At 48.0% G+C, this 18,898-nt stretch overlaps 7 protein-coding genes across 7 annotated transcripts; 4 read left to right on the top strand and 3 right to left on the bottom strand.

The window, feature by feature from the left end:
- Positions 1-531: 531 nt before the first annotated feature.
- T310_4880 (uncharacterized protein) lies at positions 532-1,481 on the top strand (the record flags this gene model as incomplete). The annotated part of the gene is made up of 3 exons (XM_013472245.1): positions 532-631; positions 696-1,039; positions 1,107-1,481. 3 exons carry the CDS (start codon positions 532-534, stop codon positions 1,479-1,481), a joined length of 819 nt encoding a protein of 272 aa, XP_013327699.1.
- A 1,624-nt stretch (positions 1,482-3,105) lies between these two features.
- On the top strand, positions 3,106-4,980 carry T310_4879 (Methyltransferase; the record flags this gene model as incomplete). Its single annotated transcript, XM_013472244.1, has 7 exons — positions 3,106-3,159; positions 3,262-3,293; positions 3,392-3,477; positions 3,550-3,711; positions 3,945-4,122; positions 4,295-4,598; positions 4,666-4,980. The coding sequence occupies 7 exons, from the start codon at positions 3,106-3,108 to the stop codon at positions 4,978-4,980; spliced, it is 1,131 nt and encodes a 376-aa protein (XP_013327698.1).
- A 506-nt stretch (positions 4,981-5,486) lies between these two features.
- On the bottom strand, positions 5,487-6,294 carry T310_4878 (Uridine kinase; the record flags this gene model as incomplete). The annotated part of the gene is made up of 5 exons (XM_013472243.1): positions 5,487-5,522; positions 5,571-5,646; positions 5,804-5,847; positions 5,942-6,216; positions 6,261-6,294. 5 exons carry the CDS (start codon positions 6,292-6,294, stop codon positions 5,487-5,489), a joined length of 465 nt encoding a protein of 154 aa, XP_013327697.1.
- A 335-nt stretch (positions 6,295-6,629) lies between these two features.
- Positions 6,630-8,254, top strand: T310_4877 (uncharacterized protein; the record flags this gene model as incomplete). Its single annotated transcript, XM_013472242.1, has 4 exons — positions 6,630-7,569; positions 7,739-7,788; positions 7,936-8,003; positions 8,071-8,254. 4 exons carry the CDS (start codon positions 6,630-6,632, stop codon positions 8,252-8,254), a joined length of 1,242 nt encoding a protein of 413 aa, XP_013327696.1.
- Positions 8,255-8,953: 699 nt separating this feature from the next.
- On the top strand, positions 8,954-9,977 carry T310_4876 (chitinase; the record flags this gene model as incomplete). The annotated part of the gene is made up of 2 exons (XM_013472241.1): positions 8,954-9,458; positions 9,514-9,977. The coding sequence occupies 2 exons, from the start codon at positions 8,954-8,956 to the stop codon at positions 9,975-9,977; spliced, it is 969 nt and encodes a 322-aa protein (XP_013327695.1).
- Positions 9,978-13,780: 3,803 nt separating this feature from the next.
- Positions 13,781-16,297, bottom strand: T310_4875 (uncharacterized protein; the record flags this gene model as incomplete). The annotated part of the gene is made up of 7 exons (XM_013472240.1): positions 13,781-13,905; positions 14,277-14,425; positions 14,506-14,578; positions 14,631-14,853; positions 14,902-15,105; positions 15,163-15,907; positions 15,954-16,297. 7 exons carry the CDS (start codon positions 16,295-16,297, stop codon positions 13,781-13,783), a joined length of 1,863 nt encoding a protein of 620 aa, XP_013327694.1.
- Positions 16,298-17,073: 776 nt separating this feature from the next.
- On the bottom strand, positions 17,074-18,774 carry T310_4874 (uncharacterized protein; the record flags this gene model as incomplete). The annotated part of the gene is made up of 3 exons (XM_013472239.1): positions 17,074-18,280; positions 18,356-18,512; positions 18,600-18,774. The coding sequence occupies 3 exons, from the start codon at positions 18,772-18,774 to the stop codon at positions 17,074-17,076; spliced, it is 1,539 nt and encodes a 512-aa protein (XP_013327693.1).
- Between the last annotated feature and the right edge of the window lie 124 nt (positions 18,775-18,898).

Below are 18,898 nucleotides of genomic sequence, written 5' to 3'. Positions count from 1 at the left end.
TCTATTCCTAAACCCTCATCCAGGCCATCCGAGTGGATATTATTATTAAATCATGCAATCTTTGCAGACCACCTATTTGTCTTTAATTTATGGCAGTCTCTGATAGGCCTGATGCATTCATCTTGCTGTCTGTGTATACTTACATCATTAGGGCTTATACTAGAGCCATGTATCTAGTGCAGAAATAACAGCCAGCAGCAACTATTTCCCAACATCTTATGGAAGCAGAAAGAACTTACAACACAGCTGAGTGAGAATTAGATGTTCTTTACGCGCTAGATAAATGTGACTACAGGTGAGCTTCTCCCAGCTAAATTCTGACGTGACCTCCCAACGAGCCTACGTAGAGTTTCCTCCTTCAAATACTTATTCGGGACTGGCATCGCTACTGCTGCCTCAGGGAAGTTCGAGATCATTTCCACGCTGTCGTAGCTGGGTGTTGCAGCTGATCGAGGTTTCTGATTTTTTTTTTCTTTCTTCAGTTTACCTTCATATTCTTTGAGAGATTCCAAACACCACGTGTTAAGTAAAATGCCTTCGTCTACTCGTCTCATTGACAAAGTGCCGGATCCATCGGAACCCGTGGAAATGGTGGTTCTCCTCCTGGGAATGCCCCGAACAGGCACCATCTGTGAGTATTGCTGCAATGCTCCCAGCGGATCAAGGTATCTAACTTGTGGACTACTCTGTGCCAGCTATGCGTGCCGCCTTTGAAATCCTGGGCTACAAGCCTTTCCACGGACGGATGATGGACAAAAAACCTGAATTACTTCCGCTGTGGGTCGAAGCCTTGCAAGCCAAATACCTTGAGACATGCGAGGTCTATGGCCGCAAAGAGTACGACAAACTCTTCGCTGGTTGGAACGTCTCGTGCAACATCCCCGGGTCGTTGGTTGCGGAGGACCTCATCAAGGCGTATCCGAATGCCAAGGTCGTCCTCAGCACTCGCGACGTCGATAAATGGATGCTTTCCATGAAGGAGTCGGTCGATTTGGCGATCAAGTGGAAGTCGTTTGACTGGTTGGCTCCGTTTGAGCCGGTATGTTTGTCTTGTCTTGCTGTCCCTATTATCTATGGAAGGAAAAGCTCCGCTGACAAGCAAAAAGCGCGTCATAGGCCAATGGTGGAGATATCACAAGTTCCAGCACTCGCTGCGCCCTATCCTCGCTCCCAACGGCGAGCGTCAGGCGTATCTTGATCACTACGACCGAATCAACCGTCTCGTGCCTCCGGAGCGACTGCTGAATTTCAACGTGGCCGAGGGATGGGAGCCCCTGTGCAAATTTCTCGGCAAGGAAATCCCCGCCACTCCATTCCCCAATGTCAATAATACCAACCAGTTTCTCGCCGAACGTAGGCGCCGCTGGTGGAGCATCCTGACCATAATGCTGGTGAAGGTCTCTGTGCCGCTGGTGGCTGTCGCTGCGGCGTCCTGGTGGCTTTGGAGTAGAAAAGTATGGCTGGAGTGGTCCATTCAGTAGACAGCTGCTATATATGTGTTTATTGCCTTGAACTAGAAACAAGCTCAGGATATATATAATCGAACCAAGAATAGACCCAACCTGTCCCTGTCACAAAAGCATGACGGGTCAACGCTTGCACCCTTTTGAGCTGAATCAGAGTTTTATCGTATACTTAAGGATAAAAAAGCCAAGTCGATTTTTCCCGTATTAACTTATTTTTTCACTAATCTGCAACAATAATGAAGAGAGAATTATTCCGAGTTTGTTCATCAATCAACCGTTATATAAGGAGCGCTCCTCCATGTATGTCTTGCTTTTTTCCCCCTTATTGGTCTACAGAAAATAATATACGCAGAGCGTCCATCCGGCTAATAATACTATCCAACGATATATTTTTTTTTTTAGCTTTTTCTTTTGTCTACTGCAAGACGCAGTAATACCACGAAATCAGGTTCAATATATTATTTGCGGGAGAACCTCACTTAATCTAGATATCTATGTAGGCAGGTAATTTTTTTTTCAAAAAAAATCTATTTCCTCATACAGTAAAAGCGTGGTGCTCGTCGATAACACTGTCTACAACAATCACATAATGACCGTTAAGTAAGCCCTTGTAGAGCATAGAGCCCTGTGTGCAAAGAAAGAGTATATATAGATGACTAATTATGCTGTACAATACACTATTTTACCAAACTTTTTTTTACCCTTTTCAGGCTTTATCAAGACTTCTATATTATCTATCACAGGCTTGTACAGTACAGTACTGCCCTCAATTTTTGATAGATAGAAAAAACAGTGTTCCTTTTGATCAGGAAGTAGTTGGTGTCAGAGCCATTCATATTTTTAAATTGTCAGCAAACAGCGAACAGGACAGACACATGGCATCCTTCTCGGATCAAAAAAATGGGCTCAGGTACATATATGCGTGTGGAGTACATATATGTAGCCTGAATGCATATTTCCAAGAATATCAACCGTCAACTGTATTAAAGTTCGACGGTCAGGTCAGGTCAGCCGTTAGTTGGCTTTCGGCCCCGCCAGTAACTACTGTCCTTAGTCAAGCTGGAACCAGCCTAGACAGGACAGGTTGTGAAGAAGCATAATCCATCGCATCGCAGTGAGGAGGAGAAGGAGAGACTGCAGAGTCCTGAGCGTTCGGCCGGCCATGACAGCAGGACCAATCAGCGTGTCCGAGATTCTACCAACACAAGCAACTGTCGTCATCGTATCAGCCAAAAGGATGTCCGGGTTCCTTTTCTATGTTAGGTAGCTTGGAGTGTGAAACACACTGTGACGGTTCTTGTCATTGGCTTGTGCTTGTGGTGTCTGACAGGGGTGCATTGTACTGTACAAAACCCCGCTCAGCAGGATGAATTGGTGTCTTGCGGAAGTATATCCTGCGTCCGCGAGAGCCAAGTTGGATGGTAGATGAATTGCTTTTTTTTCTTTTGCAGACTCGAGTGTGTGTAGTAACATATAATAATCTGCAGCCGGCTCCCGGGGCATATTCTGATTCTGTCTCTTCTCACCCCATCGTTATAGGCATTTGTTCGTCCATCTATCTATCTGTCTGTTTGTCTATCTATCATCCATCCATCTATCCACCTATCCACCTATCTACTTAATATCCTTCCCATCGAAAATGACAACGCAAACCAGTCCCACCGACCTACCTCAGGTAGAAGTTGATCCACAGGTGCGTAATAAGCTCCTTCGAGCGCAGATCATTTTTTTATTCTTCCTTGCTTGATTGATTGATCGTGTCCTGACAGGATGTGCTGTACATACATAATTCAAGATCGACAATGATTCCAGCTATGGCGATGAACTGTCAGTCAATCAGTCATGATTCTTTTTTTGCAAGTCGAGTAAGAACTTATCAGGACGCTTGCTGATAAGAAACTACATATGTGTATATATGTAAACAGATCATCCTATACGACTTCTCTGACATCATCGGTCCTCAACTACCGACACGAGAACGGCAGACGATACCATGCGTATCGTGATGGGAGTGAGTACCCCCCAACCCCTTTGACTGACTCAAGACCGAGCCAAATGCTAATTGCCAACGAAATGGCTTAAGCTTACCTCATGCCCAACGACGAGAGCGAATCCGACCGTCTCGACATGGTGCATGAGATGGTGCTCACCATGATGCACAGGAAACTGTTTCTTGCGCCGATCAAATCTCCGCAGCGGGTTATTGATCTGGGGACGGGGACGGGGATATGGGCGATTGATTTTGGTATGTACCATCCCAGACCAGATTGCGTAGTCCGTTCATATATATGCTTACGACTCGTCGTGATCAGCCGATCAATTCCCTTCTGCGGAGGCAAGTATTCATACATACATATATACCTTATGTCTGTACGATCTTGAGCTAATTCAAGATAATTCAAAAAAAAAGGTCATTGGATGTGATCTAAGTCCTATTCAACCAAGACTGTCAGTGAAATCAATCTCCTGAATATACAGTTGCGGACAGGCAATCTAATGAGTCTTTTGCGTGCTACAGGGTCCCACCCAATGTGAAATTCCTGGTAGACGACATCGAATCCGACTGGATCTATGAGCACCCATTCGACTTTATCCACGCCCGGTATCTTGCGGTTTCGATCAAGGATTTCCCCAAGTTGATTAGGCAGTGTTATCGGTAAGAAGAAAATAAATAAATATAAATTCATTAACTGGACCAAAAAAAAAAACACGTTGCAGATTTCGCTAAGAAGGGGAATATATATATACTGGGGAATATATCCCCTAGCGAAAAAAAAAATCTGCAACATATATATACATACAATCACCAATCCAACTATACCCATCAGACAAACAAACAACCACAGGGTTATCCACACGGTTATTAACCAATGTTCGTCAAGCAACACCAAACCCGGCGGCTGGGTCGAATTCCAAGACTGGGACGGCTACCCTACCTCGGAGGACGACAGCATCAAAGGCACCGCCCTGGAGCAGTACTACAACGAAGTCTACAGCGGGTTCGAAATGCAAGGCTACGAGACAAGGCCGGGGATGCGGCTGGAGCAATGGTTCCGCGACGCGGGGTTTGTCGATATCCATGTTGAGAGGTATCGTATTCCGCTGGGGACGTGGCCTAAGGATCCGTATTTTGTGCGTATATACCTTTTTTTTTGTGGTTTGAATTTTTTTTTATTGCAAAGCTAACATGATTGTTTAGAAAAAAGTCGGCGCCTGGTGCCAAATGCAGGCCGAAGCAGACGGTTTCGAGGCCTTCGCCATGGCCGTCCTGACGCGTTTCAAAAACTGGACCAAGGACGAAGTCATGGTGCTGGCTGCCAAGGCGAGGCAGGACACTCGCAATCGCAATATCCACATGCTGTTTAACTTGTGCGTAGAATTCCATTTTATGGAGAGGTCTATACTGATGTCTGTCTGCTCGGATCATAGTTATGTCGTGTATGGACGGAGGCCGGAGAGAGGGAAAGATACTACTATGCCTGTCAGGACATTGCGGAAAAGAACGGTGCAGTGAGGAATGTCCTCGCATCGAAGAGCATTCTGTTGGCGTTCACCTTCTTGATCTATCTCTATGGTTTGTTTCGTTTTTGTTTCGATTCCAGACTATCTGCCTCTTACGACTGCCTTCATATCAAGCCGTCAAGATATATATTGAACTTTTTTTTGCTATTATCACATGATCATATAAAATATGGTCATCTCTACTAAATGTATCTAATTCAGAATTCTAATATTTACGCTGGAAAGTAGCATGTTTGAGCTGTGGTATACTCAATGGAGAGTCCTAGTTTCTGTACAGGTATTCTGAGATAAGGTAAACATCACCAGTAACTGACAGAGTATTCCCTTTAAAAAAAATTAATCTATTTAGCGTACTTTACTCTTCTTTCCTAGCAGGCAGATTTTAAGTTAGCCTTGCCTGTCCGATTGCAAGGCATAACTTTGAATATGCAGCTCTACCATTCTCTAGTCTGAAAATGATGCTGTTTGTCAAGTCTGTACCCCCGCCTCACAAAGAATTCATTCTCGATCAGTCTTAACCTTGTTCAAGAGCGCCTGGATTAATGTTAGACACCGTTACGATCGGGCGGATGATCAACGCACCTGAAACTGGTTCTTGATGCCCTCGTAAATCTCATCCAAGTCGCCCTCGCAGTCGAACTGGCCGATCAGCATCCACCTGTACTATATATGTATATCAACAAGGTGCGTATGGGAGAATGTTACCTCAACGAGCTTGTTTTTCTCTTTCAGCTTGTTGATACAAGGCACGGTCTCCTCCTCGTACTGTCTGAAGCGCTTCCGGACGGTTTCTATGTCATCGTCGATTCGCTTACACGTCAGATGGCGCTTTCGCACGCGACGCTCCATCGTTTCCGAACTGCAGGAAAATAGCAGGCCGCATTCGACATCGCCAAACTGTAACAAATAACATGTTAACGGAGAAACTGAGCCAGCCTGGTCGCGATGCTTACGAATTCCTCGAACATGCTCATCTGCTCCAAGCTGCGCGGAAATCCGTCCAGCAGGACGACCGACTGGGTCTGGAGTGCTTTCTCGAGGACGGTCCTGATCGCTCCAACTGGGGCCAGTTTTCCCTCCTTCATCGCCCGCTGCACCTGCTCCCGAGCTTCGAATTCGTCACTACGCTCTATTGCGGCGCGAAGGAGGTCGCCGACACAGACGTGCGCCAGACCCATTTCCTGAGCGAGTCTGGTGCAAAGGGTACCTTTGCCGGCACCTGGGCCACCTATCTTGGTCAACCAGGTCGAATACATGAGTAGAGACACCTACCGAACACAAAGTAAACCTTGCGTTCAGTCGACATTGCCTGAAGCGAACGATGTGTCTGTCGGTCACAAATGTGTGGTTAATTCTCTTGGACCAAGAATGGAAGTGAGAGTGGAAATGAGAGACGCTCCTTCCCAGATGGACAGGACAGGCGTTGGATCAGGAAGGCGTGAACGCCCTTTCACAGAACCAATGAGACAGCACGCTTGGTAATCGACACGATCAAAGGCCTCAAACAGGAAGAAATAAAGGAAAATCCCACAGAAGCAGAATTTTTACTTCTTTCAACCGCTTTGTGTCCTTCCTCCTTCCTAGAGACTACCACCTTGACAGTACCACTTGATCGAACAAGACTTCCAAGTCAGAACCAACATGGCGCTCTATCTCGTCGCCTGTCTGGTGACTCTCGTCGTTCTCGTCCTCGCCATCCGAATCGGAGGCTGGCTGTCCAGGAAATCGCCCTTTGTTCCATTGTCCGTCCACTACATGTTCACGCGCAGGTGCAACTATGAATGCGGCTTCTGCTTCCACACGGAGAAGACGTGCCACATCGAGTCGTTTGAGAACATGCAGCGCGGCCTATGGATGCTGCGGCGCGCAGGCATGAAGAAGATCAATTTTGCTGGTGGCGAGCCCCTGCTATACCCGCAGTTGCTGAGCAAACTGGTTGCTTTCTGCAAAAAGGAGCTAGGCCTCGAGTCGGTATCCATCGTGACCAACGGCAGCAAACTTACAGAGCGGTTCATGGCCGATGCCGCACGATACATCGACATCATCGCAGTTTTGTGTGACTCGTTTGACGAACAGGTTAACATCCGCATCGGCCGGGGAAAGGGCGCGCACTTGGCCCAGGTCCAGGAGGTGGCCCAGCTATGTCGGAAGTACGGCGTCAAGTTTAAGATCAACACGGTGGTGAACCGCTACAACATGCACGAGGATATGAATGAACATATCCAGGCGCTGCAGCCCACCCGGTGGAAGGTTTTCCAGGTGCTGGTCGTCGAGGGCGAGCACGACTCCGATAAGACGATCCGGGACGCCCGCCGCTTCCAGATCACGGACGACGAGTTCCAGCAGTTCTGTGACCGACACTCGCACAACAAGTGCTTCGTGCCAGAGTCGAATCGCGTGATGCGCAGTTCCTACCTCATTCTTGACGAATATATGCGCTTTCTCAACAAGGGTGTTGGTGAGCCAACAGAATCCATCCTCGATGTCGGCGTGCAGCGGGCGCTGGAGCACGTGTACTGGGATCAGAACAGCTTCTACGAGCGTGGTGGCATTTACGACTGGAGTAAAGAGCCGGAGGGATGTGCGTCTAAGAAGCCGGAGCTGGAATTCTGAAGAAAAATATCATTGACTGTGAACTTACTGGAGAAATGGCATGTTAAATGAAGGGAGATTGTCTGACCAAGGAGGGGTGTTATTTGATTCATGCTTGTTCAGCAACTTGTTCTAGGATTGAAAAATTATCGAAGTAGATAATAATATCCAGTTCGACAAGGCAGACTTCAAGAAGAGCATGTACCTGGTATGTAATTCATACTCTCCGCTAGATCCAATCCAGAATCCTCGGAGTAATCATCTTACCTCCTACATATATTTTTTATCCGGTATGGATTCTCAAAAGACATTAGCTGTGACTACGATATTGCCATTAATAATCTTTTAGCTACAGATATGTATATATGATTCATTCTATCCACCAAACGCCCTAAAAATCATTCTCCGGTCCGATATTATTCAGTAGGTACACGAGTCACTGCTGAATTAAACTTTAGAGACAGTTCTTCTCTAACATTTCTTGTTTCAGGAACCAAGTCAGGTTGCATCCAGGCACGAATACCATCTCCACTGCGGTGGCGATAAGCGATAAGATTTTTACTTGCCTCTGGTTGGACGGATCTGCGGATGACATTTGCAATGCTTGTGATAGGCTGGCGGATCCCGGATGGATAATTCATTCGCATCCAGCCAATGGCATGCAAGCACAATGAACATCGTTCACGTCTTCTTAAGATAAAATCGATCATTGGACAATGCTGATATTGCAACGTCGCATCCAGCATCTTTCAAACTACGGTAGCTCTGTTCGTTCTGGAAGCGATCGACAAGAGCATGCTCCATCATCTAACCTTGTTCCTGGCGAACTCCTGTTCGGCACTTTTGACACGCGGGGTTCATGCTCCATTTTTCTCTTTTCGAGGATAGCGATCCACAGCAGTAAGCTTAAATCATTGCCTTTTTCGGACTGAGGGTTGCAATCGGAGAACGAAACGCGCATCACGGACAACGCCGAAATGGCCGATTCGATAGTCCTGTCGGTCTCGAGCATAGTATCCTACATGTCTCGACCAGCATGGAGGATTCTTTCCGGCGATTACGCCCGCTGCCCGTCAGCAGGTTCCCCATCGCGCTGGAGAATCCCCTTCCTGTTCGGGGAACTGGTCTGCGAAGTTTTTCGGCTCCTGGATCGGAGATGGAGAGTGCAGAGATGCTCAAGTAATCAGCTTGTAGCTGTCATGGAGGGTATAAAAGACTCGACAGATCCTGTCTGTCCGGATTGTCGATTGCTCTTTCTCTCCAAACCAGTCGCTCCTTCTGACAGGTTAGAACACGCCAGAACACGCCTTTGATAGGCTTGTCATTCCTTTCTTCGCTGCTTGTACATACATAGTTGTTTCTTGTTGCCCACCATGAAGACTTCCCTCCTTGCCTTTGCTTCCTTCACCGGCCTCCTGGCCTCCTCCCACGCCGCTCCTTTGCGCTCTAATAATGCCACCACGAAGCTCTCCGGCGTCGCTGCCTGGTGGGGTCAGGGCTCTGGCGCCTCTCTGGACGAGGTTTGCGGCGAGAAGTCGTTCGACATCGTCATCCTCTCCTTCCTGGACACCTTCTTCGGCGCCGGCGGCTACCCGGGCATGAACATGCAAGGCCTGTATAGCCCTTCTCCCGCTCAGAGGGCCGCCGGTGCCACCGATCTCCTCGACGGCACCCCCTTGGTCCCCGCGATCAAGAAGTGCCAGAGCGCCGGCAAGAAGGTCTTCCTCAGTCTGGGAGGTGCCGACGCGAGCAGCAAGTTAGACAGTGACGAGCAGGGCGCCCAGCTGGCTGATACGGTCTGGAACCTGTTCCTGGGCGGAACCAAGGATGCTGCTCTGCGGCCCTTCCAGAATGTGACTTTGGACGGAATTGATCTGGGTAAGCAGCTTTAAAATCATCTCAATCCATGTACTCTGATGCTGATGATCATCAGACAATGAGAACCACGACCCAACCGGCTATCTCGGCCTGGTGAACCAGCTGCGCGCCAACATGAAGTCGGACTCGTCCAAACAGTACTACATCTCCGCCGCGCCGCAGTGCCCGCGGCCCGACGCGTCGCTGTCGGACGACGTCCTGCAGAAGACGGACATGGTCTGGGTGCAGTTCTACAACAACCAGCAGGCCAACTGCTGCAACGGCCAGGACGGCTTCCTGAACTCGCTGCAGGCATGGAGCAAGGCCGTGTCGCCCGCCCAGGTCTGGATCGGTGCGCCGGCCGCCGCCAGCGCCGTCGGGGACGGCGGATACATCAGCGCCTCGACCATGCAGGCAGAGATTGCGCAGGCGAAGAAGCTGGGCTTGAGCAACTTTGGTGGCGTGGCCCTGTGGGACGCCGAGCTGGCCATCCAGAACGGCAACTTCCAAGATGCTGTTGCCAGCGCGCTGGCCTCGTGAACAGAGCAAAGCAATGCCAGAAGGAAAGCAGCCTGGAGTTGGTTTCTTGATGGTTTTGTGTATTGCATACTTTCTTTGGCCAAGTCCAGGTGACTGGTATCAAGCACTCTCGACGATTACAAGAGCGAGTCTCCAGGAGAGGTTCATTTACATGTATGTACAGTACACTACATAGGTCAAATGGACCGTTCCGTCTGCTGAACACTTGAATGTTGTACACCTATGCAAGATACAGTATTTTAAGAGTTAAAAGCCGTAGTGACTACCAGGTAATTCCCTGCAGTTAGTTCAGGACAAGTGAATGGATAAAATCGAAGAAGCCTTGGTTCAGTAACTGTAGACTGGTTTATTCTTTGTATCCTACAAAGAAGTTCCATCCAATTCACTGTCGAGCCTCCTGAGTCAACAAGTCACCTAAATACACGTGTTGTCTGTCTTCACTGACAAAAAGTACAGTACAGTGACTTCCCAACAAGGTAAATCAGTGACGGCACATACCCGCTACCTCCTACGTCCAGGATATAAACCCCCTTCTTCCCCCTCCACTTCTCCACTTCTCCAAACCAACTTTCTTTCCTTGATATATCTCTTCATCCATATAACGATATATATATCCTATTCAAGTCATTACAAGCGCCCTTCATATACCTTGCCCTTTCTATAACCACAAAATCTCCTGGTAAAGCAGTCAGTCTGGACATATCTATTTCCTTTATTCCCCTGAGATGGAGGGGAGGCTCTAGCATATCCAAACAGGATGATCTATCTCTTTTGCTGTCTTGCTGTAGCTAACAAACGTCTACTGGAAATACTAGACGATCGTTCCTATAACGGTATCGATAATATTGTCATGTCGTACAAAAGGAGAACCGCGAGAACCGCGACAATTTCCATACTTCAAGTTGATGAAGATGTTTTGGGATCGCATGGATGGCGTCTCCCCAAGCTGTACTGATCCCTGTGGGATCCTGTTGACGATGTTCACCTGCCGCAATTCGTCAAGCTCTCAGATGCGTGGCTCATGAGCATTCGAACTCATCGCTGGCCAGCGTTCATCGCCGCCAAGTTTTCTGATACGTGGGTGTACGTGATCACGAAGACTGTATATACCGTCTCACATTCGCGGGAAACGCTGGCCTGCGGATTTCAATGGCCAAGGAAATATTCGCCAATATCGCCCACGAAGATCTCCAACGATTTGGCTGGTCAGGGATGGCATTCCCTATTTCCCAGTATACCGATCCGGCACGCGTGCTCACCAGTTTGCTTACGTCTATGCGCCGGCCTTCCATTTTTCCCTAACCCTGAACACAGTCCTCCACGAGTCGAAACCGGCTTTACATTCGGCACCCATCCAATGCCGCCACACGCGTTGACGACGAACGAAGTCGCATAGTTGCGCGATCTCTCCTCGCCAGCAACGCGCACCATTCGACAAATGGCCTGGTGCCAAACAGAGCAGTCTCACGACCAATGGATCGCCAGCCCTCTTGTGGATTGGACATTACCTTGCATTCGAGGCACCCGCATCCCACAGGGTCCAATAATTTGGATCATGATCGACGGTACACCATACTATCCTGTATATAGCACTAGACGCAGCTTGCCTGGACCGGCTTATGCATATGTCCTTTGCAGAGACACGCCTGAAATCAAACGGACAGACTGCGATCTCTATACAGAAGAGGAAAAAGACGATAGTTCGACTGCATCTGCAGAGGGTAAACCATACGTCCATCGCAACAGTTGCGTCAGATCCATTCACAACCCCACGAAGCGCAACTTCTATTCTCATTACATAAATCGTTCTCTGAGCTGGAATGTCAGCTCCAGGAAGCTCGTAATGTTACATATCCGTCCGGAATCCAAAATCCTGGATATATTATTCAAATCACGGGAGAGAGATACCCTTCTCTCAGCAAACTGATCTTGATTGATTCATTTCTTTCAACCATTAAAACAATGGATACTGCAGACCTCCCAAACGGTCTTGACAAGCGTGATGGCGTTGTATAACCTGCGACTGAGAGCCCAAAATCATGCCTCGTCTGAACAGAACCCAGACAAGTGGAGCAAGTACGACTTGCACCGAGAGCTGGGGCTGCTTGTGCGACATTCTCCGACACTGGATTTACACGGCTACTGATCGACTTGCTTGTTTGATCGACTGTGTTCGAAAGGACCACATCAGCTTGTCAGAAAAAGAAATCCTGGTATTGTGGCAGCTACTACGAAGTTGCACACATATACCCATTATCCTCGTTGCTTAATTGACGCCGCGAAGGCCTCTAAATGCGTTCGCCCAGTCGATCCTAGATTTCTGGAAGTTACTTGAAGTCCTTCAGAAACTCGAACAAGAACAAGTTCAACGGTTGCAACAAGAAATTTTTCGAGATCTCAACGATTATACTAAGACTTACGATGCGTGCTTCAATATGATTTATCTGCAGCCGAGCATTCATAAAGCGTGATCAATGCGTCTCTTTGCTCATGGCCTGCTTGTATACAACCATGATATACAAATCGAAGCTGGAAGTGAAATGGTACTGGCAACCAGAATCACAGAGCAGATAATATTGTCGAACTCAGAAAGATACCTCCCTCATCGCGGAACCTCGACAAAGTCGAGGGATACAAAATTATCTTTGAATATTCGCCAAACAACTTCTCCTGAATCAAATCAGGCCAAAAGTTCACTCTCGAAACGCCTGACCCTCAACATCTTCCTCTACCAAGAACTTCTTTCATTGGTTGGCAACCTCGTCAGTAGTATGGTCTGAACAATACTGTTGACCTGACCGCTTTGCGCTGCGTCAGCGTATTCACAATCTTCTGCGGAGTCTGATTCCACTGACAGCCCCCGGGGAGGGAGAGCAAAAGAAGCCGACAAAGCTCGCTCGCGAGAGAGACAGAAAAGCATGCGCTTTGACTCGAATTCCTATGTTATTTGAAGTCGCCAATCTATATCGGCACTGCCTCATCAAGCCTCCAAATTCACTGGTCCTGAGCTACTGCCTCTTCGAAGTTTCTCATTGCTAGAAATGCAATGGTACTTGAACAGAATTGTGGCAATGTCCGCGGCTGCAGGTTAACTAAGTGACCATGATTACGGCAATCATTCAGTCTTGCTGCCAGCGGATACGCTCAACATCTTGGAGCCGTTTGGATGTTGCTGCAGCAAGAGCATCTATGGAACCAATTGTCACAAAAGAAAACGAACAACTTTTCAGAACATTCCATCCATCTCTTGCTTCCGAATCAAGAGTGCTTCCGAATCAAGAGTATATGCAATGTAAGAGAAGCACTCGGAAAAGTGGATATGGGTAGTCTTGCCAACTGCAGCAAGCGAAACGATTATGAAGACATGTCCAAATGGAACATCATCAACAACTTCTGACGAAAGTGATGATGATGACTCGTCACTCTGCTCCAAGCACAACAAGTCTACCTTCTGCAGAAAAAGACTCGCGACTCAGAAACTATCGCTCTGATGCTGTTTGAAGATTATGTCAAAGTCAGGTTTAACTGCGAGTCAGATGTGATTTGGAAGGCTTGTACAGTACATACATCGTGGTGTATGTGAACGCTTTGTTACCTCTTATGACTGTTTCCTTCACACTTTCCACCAGACGTCTCTGGAGTGTTCCTCAAGCCATGTTCTTAAAGAAGAGGGCTTGGATGCAGAACTTTTGATTATCAAAAAGGAAGAAAAAGAAAAGTTTTTTCTGGCTCCAGAAGTCCAAATCACTTCCGAAGTATGTCCTCATTTATGAAGCTCCTTTGTAACTGTCAGATCATTACTTTTATTCATTGTTATCAACTTCCATTATCGCTGTCTCCCATTCCCAATCTGGAAGAGCATTTTGTACTTCTACCACCGTAGAATCCGAGGCTTGGAGTAAGAAGATGTGATTACATTCCATTTGTTCTAGAGATTTTCGCGTTTTGTCAATCTACCATCCATAGCAATGTGGCTTTTTTTTCTTTTCTTTTTATCGGAGAATCTGCTCCTGCATCTCATATCCAATTCCAAACGCCAAGGTACGGAACGCAATCCCAATCTGCAGGTTCCATACTCGGAAAGGTTCCAATCACCTGCGGTCAATCAATCGCCTGATAGCAAGACATGCCTTTCCAATTCCCTATCCAGCATTCCAAACCAAGACATTCCCAACCCAGCTTGTCTTATCCTTTCAGCCAGTCCTCTGCCTCTTGGTCCCTCGCTGGGTGTCACTCTCGACATCCATCTCGTCGCCGGTGATAGGTTCACGAAAATCGTCTATCGTCGCCATTACTAACCCGCAATCGCCTTTGCAACAGGAGGCGGGAAGGCTTCAAGGACTTGCTCGTACTGTCGTTCTTTGCTTCCGTAGAAGACAAAGTCGTCCGGGAATCCTTGCAGCCGGGCCAGTTCGCGCACGGTAAGGAGGTCACCCCGTTCTGTCGTTCTGGTAGTCAACTCTAGAATATCTCTCTCAATGTAGAAAAAATGTCGTAGATAGGTGCAATCGGTAGGACGAAAACCTACCTGGGTGGGCCAGTTTGGGCCCGCCATGATTGCTCAAGGTCAGAAGTAGCACAAGCATATGCGGCATCTTGTCCTGTGTAATGATTGTAAATGTTTCCACCCTGCCCTGCCGGTACACGGCAGACCATCCCCGTTGCACCATGCTCTAGCCATAAGAGCTTGGAAGGCGTGACGAATTGTCCGGGGAAAGATCGCAGAGGGGCAACGAGATGGCTCGGACTTTCTGAATATGTGAGCTTGCTCCTCGTGTGCATTCCGAATCAATCCCTCGCGACGAAGCAAGGTCCAAAGAATCTCTGGTATCGGAACTGGCTGCTTCCTTAAGCTTGTTTCGATGAGATCGAATTCCTTTTCCACGTTAGTAAGGTAGATCCCAGAGAATGGCCGAGACCTTACCTTGTGTCCACTTTTGTCGCGGTAGTAGAATAACCGATCGTTTGCTTCATGACGTAGAAAATTCCAAATTTTCTTTCTAATACGAGAGTCAAAGAGTGGCTCGACCAGTCTGATATCGGGATACTCAGAACAGTATCTCAGGAGGTGAACAAATTTCGGGAGGCAGATAGCCTCCTCTTTATCGATGGCACTCTCCCATATGTTCTTCAAGTTTTGTGCTTCTTAGTTCGAATCTGTTAGACGCTGCCTATCCCTATTGACCTTTCCATAGAAGAAGTTATATCCCTGTATGAAGTTCTTCGCCGCTTGGTTGGCGTTCGGTAGCAAAAGACCCTTGAGGTACAATTTTCCAGAAAAAGCTGGATCGAGAATTAAATCTCCGTGATCCGTTTCGATAACAGAAGCAGGGTCCGATGGACGACGAACATCAAATATGATGTCTAACCAGCGCTGAAACTCGTCCACTTGTACTTCTCGAGCTGTTCCACTTGGTCCAGATCCAATGGTAACCAAAACATCGAACGGATGGCGTCGTGAAAATCCGGTGAGTCCTTTTACAGCTTTCTGGCACTCTGAATCAGATGGCGGGGTTAAACCTTTACTATTGGTGATAGTTGCATAGAAACGGTTTTTCTCCGGACCACGAAATCCAAAATTCCAATAGAGGTTGTTGGCTTCGAAGCGAACTTGGTAGTTTTCTCGAGACATAGCCAATGCGGCGAGTTTGAACCCTTCCCCATGACATCCAGCGAGCACATTATTTTTGTGTTTCGAACTGCTCCCGAGTTTAATATGCTTCGGGTCAAGTCGAGCGTTCGCATTTAGTAGCTCGACCCTCTTGGTGTTCTTGATGTACCTGATGTAGCCCATAATCGGAGCACAATCTCTGCTGCTGTCTTGTCTTCGAGGTTTCAGTACTTTTATTGTAATAGCACTGGCTGATTCCTCGTATTCCGGTCTAAACTCGGGGGGTTTTACTTGAAACGAAACAATAATGGCATCGCGCCTGTGCTGATGAGAATTCTGAATCTAAAACAGTACTCAAGACACACATACCAGTTCTGTAGAATTCACGAAAAGCTGCCGTTGAGTCCCAATGTGGAACATAATCTTTCGAGAACAGGGTTCGTCTTATTTTTCTGAAAGTACCACTTGTACGTGTGTCCGGCTGATTTCCCTGAGAATCAGAGTCATCAGAGCTACCATCACTGTCAGGAGGCATGACATCACTTCTCCTCTCTGGCGACGCAGTGTGCTTCGAGTTTGGAGGCGTTCCTTCCATTTCCCTCTTAATTGTCAAAGTCAACTTTGGAGTAGAGACGAAAGGGTTTAACAGAGAAAAGAGTGTGGAAAGAGAAGGAGGAAGAAGAAAAAAGGGAAATTTTTCTCCTCTCATGAAGTGAAACACACAGCAGTCACAAAGCGTTGTGGCATTGAATTATTTTCGGAAGTTTCCGTTGAGATGTGCCTTCCGGCCTTGATTGAAAACTGAGACAGAAATCAAAGAGAGCTTAGTGCGACTTAATCACGATATGAGTGAGGCAGACATGAAGAAAAAAATAAGCACCAAGGCAATAAGAGAACGGTGGCAACAAACTCATAAAATCTCCATACGATACCTTCTAAGATAAGCATTTGTCTTGGTTCCAGTACGCAAAGTCAGAATGAACAGTCTCTAATAGCAAGGGCTGTCCAAAATAGAACCATATAACTGCATAGAATCCCTTTTCTCATTGGCATCACATAAAGAAAGAGAAAAGAGAGAAAGGAGAGAAAGAAACGGCAAAGTGATACATTTTTAAAGTAGTCGTTTTGAAGTAACTCCCACATTCTGCTCTTTCATCTGCAACACATGTTCTTTTTTTTTTTAATTCGGTCATATTCACGCAAGAATGACAGTTTTAGCTTACTGTCAGAGCAAATTGCAATCATCCATGTAGTAAAGGATACGTATCCTAATTTCTCATAATAGCTATAAGCGTACAAGACTGAAATGAAGAAAAAAAACTCTGCTATGCTATGCTTGCTATACCATGTCAAAGAAACCACGCAAATCAACACATTTCCTATCTTAACAATCAACCCACTAATAGTATATGAGCAGACGTGCTGTGCACCTGTTTCCTATTTTTTTATCATTCATTCATTGATTCATCGATTCAAGTGATTATATCAGAACCATCCTCCTACGCCTGCTTGGTACTCCCTTCTTCGATGGGCGTGGCCATGTCCGTGTCTGTTGTGGATTTGCGAAGGCGCGCGACGGTGGCCAGGGACTTGGTCTCGTTTGGCTGCGGCTGTAGCACCATGGTCCTGCTGTGCAACGCCTGTCGCTTGAACGATAGGTTCGGTTATGATGGTGGACGAGGTGGATGTCGATGTAGCGACTGTCAGGGGGCTGCCCGTCGTAGTGGCCACGGGCTCACCGTCTTCGCCGAGCAGAACGACGACTTCTTCCTTCACGACTACGATGTCGTATTCGACGTCTTCGGAGACGGTCGTGTAAGAGGTGCTGCTTGTTGGGGCGGCAGGAGAGGGAGATGAAGGAGCTGTTGTGGACGGCGTGATGGTCGTCGGCAGTATGCTAGGCAAGCCAGTGGAGATTTCGCTCGAGCATGACGACGTGCTCGTCGCCGTCGTCCACCACTCCGTCGCGTACGCAGGCCCAGACTGGATGGGGACGTTTCCCGGTATGCCCGTGGGATGCGCGAAGACATCCTCGGCCTTCACTGCATACGGCACATCGAAGCGGCATTCTCCCTGCGCTTCGTCGTCCTGCAAATCGAAGAGAGGACAGTCGCTGACCTCTCCAGACAGGTTGGTGCAGGTATCGACAGCCTGCTGCAGAAAGTCCGGGTCCCAGCCCTGGATGAAGTCGCCGTGGTAGCCGTAACCGGTCGGATCGCCGTTGGAAATGACGAACTCGCCTTCGCAGTCCTTGAACGCGTACGTGTTCCAGATCGTTTCGTAGAACAGCGAAACGAGCCGCGTCTCGAAGCCTTCGGGGCAGACGCCATCCATGACTTCGCTCGGATAGGCCATGTGAGACTTTTGGTCGTGGGAATCCACGTCCTTGCCGTTCCAGCAGGAAGGGAACATCAGTTCGAAGCGGACTCCATCCGGGCAGTTCTCGTCCAAGTACGCCTTGTCTGGCAGGTAATGGCGATAGAGAGACGGTTCCGGAGCAGCGTTGTAGTTGAGACAGTTGAAACCGATTGCCTTCTGCCGCAGGGCGAATTGCGATGCCTGAGCGCCGGACCACTCCGACTTGGGCGGATCGGGGACTGGCCAGGTGAAGTTTCGCTGGAACTGATCGCCAGCAATCATGCGGAAGTTGTTCGGGAATGCAGTGACGTTTTCTCCGTACAAGAGGTAGTATCTGTGCCAGTGTCGCAGTTAGTGGAAGCAGTCGCGGCGTGAGCGTAATCAACAACTGGCATAACTATCCACTTACACAAGCATACCGCCCACTTGCTCGACCAGCTCCGCCGTCCCATTCGCATGCTGAAAGTACAAAGCCGGAGTCCAGTAGGCAGACTTATCCTGAGTCACGGCGCACGAAGTGCAGTCGGCTTCGCGAAGGGTGGCCTGGTCAGCTGTCTCTGCGAAATCTGTCATTGAAATAGTCAGTCATTGACCTTGAGTCAAGATGCAGTACAATATTGATCAGGTCATTTTGTTTAGTCAAGAAAACGTACTGCCAGATCCATGGACAACGTGGACATGGTCAGAGATCCTTCCTGGCGCCATCAAGGGATCTATACGAGCCACTCCAGCACGTCCACGACAGGGAAGTCGCCAGAAAGCTGCCGAAGGACCTGGGAAAAGCAAGACAGCTGCAGACGCAGCCTTGAGCCAGTGGTCGTGCTTCATGACGCGTCGTTTCGCGACTGCCTCGAGAACGAAACGGTCAGTAATAGTCGAAACAACAGCGAGGCCACTTGCGTGGGGTGTGTGTTTTCGCAAGTCAAGTCCAGACGCGATTGCAGGTAGACGT

This window comes from Rasamsonia emersonii (genome assembly GCF_000968595.1).
Source record: "Rasamsonia emersonii CBS 393.64 chromosome Unknown ctg1118621760192, whole genome shotgun sequence".
In the NCBI taxonomy this organism is placed as follows: domain Eukaryota; kingdom Fungi; phylum Ascomycota; class Eurotiomycetes; order Eurotiales; family Trichocomaceae; genus Rasamsonia; species Rasamsonia emersonii.
Note: the sequence above shows the minus strand (reverse complement) of the source record. Positions and strands in the feature narration are given on the sequence as shown.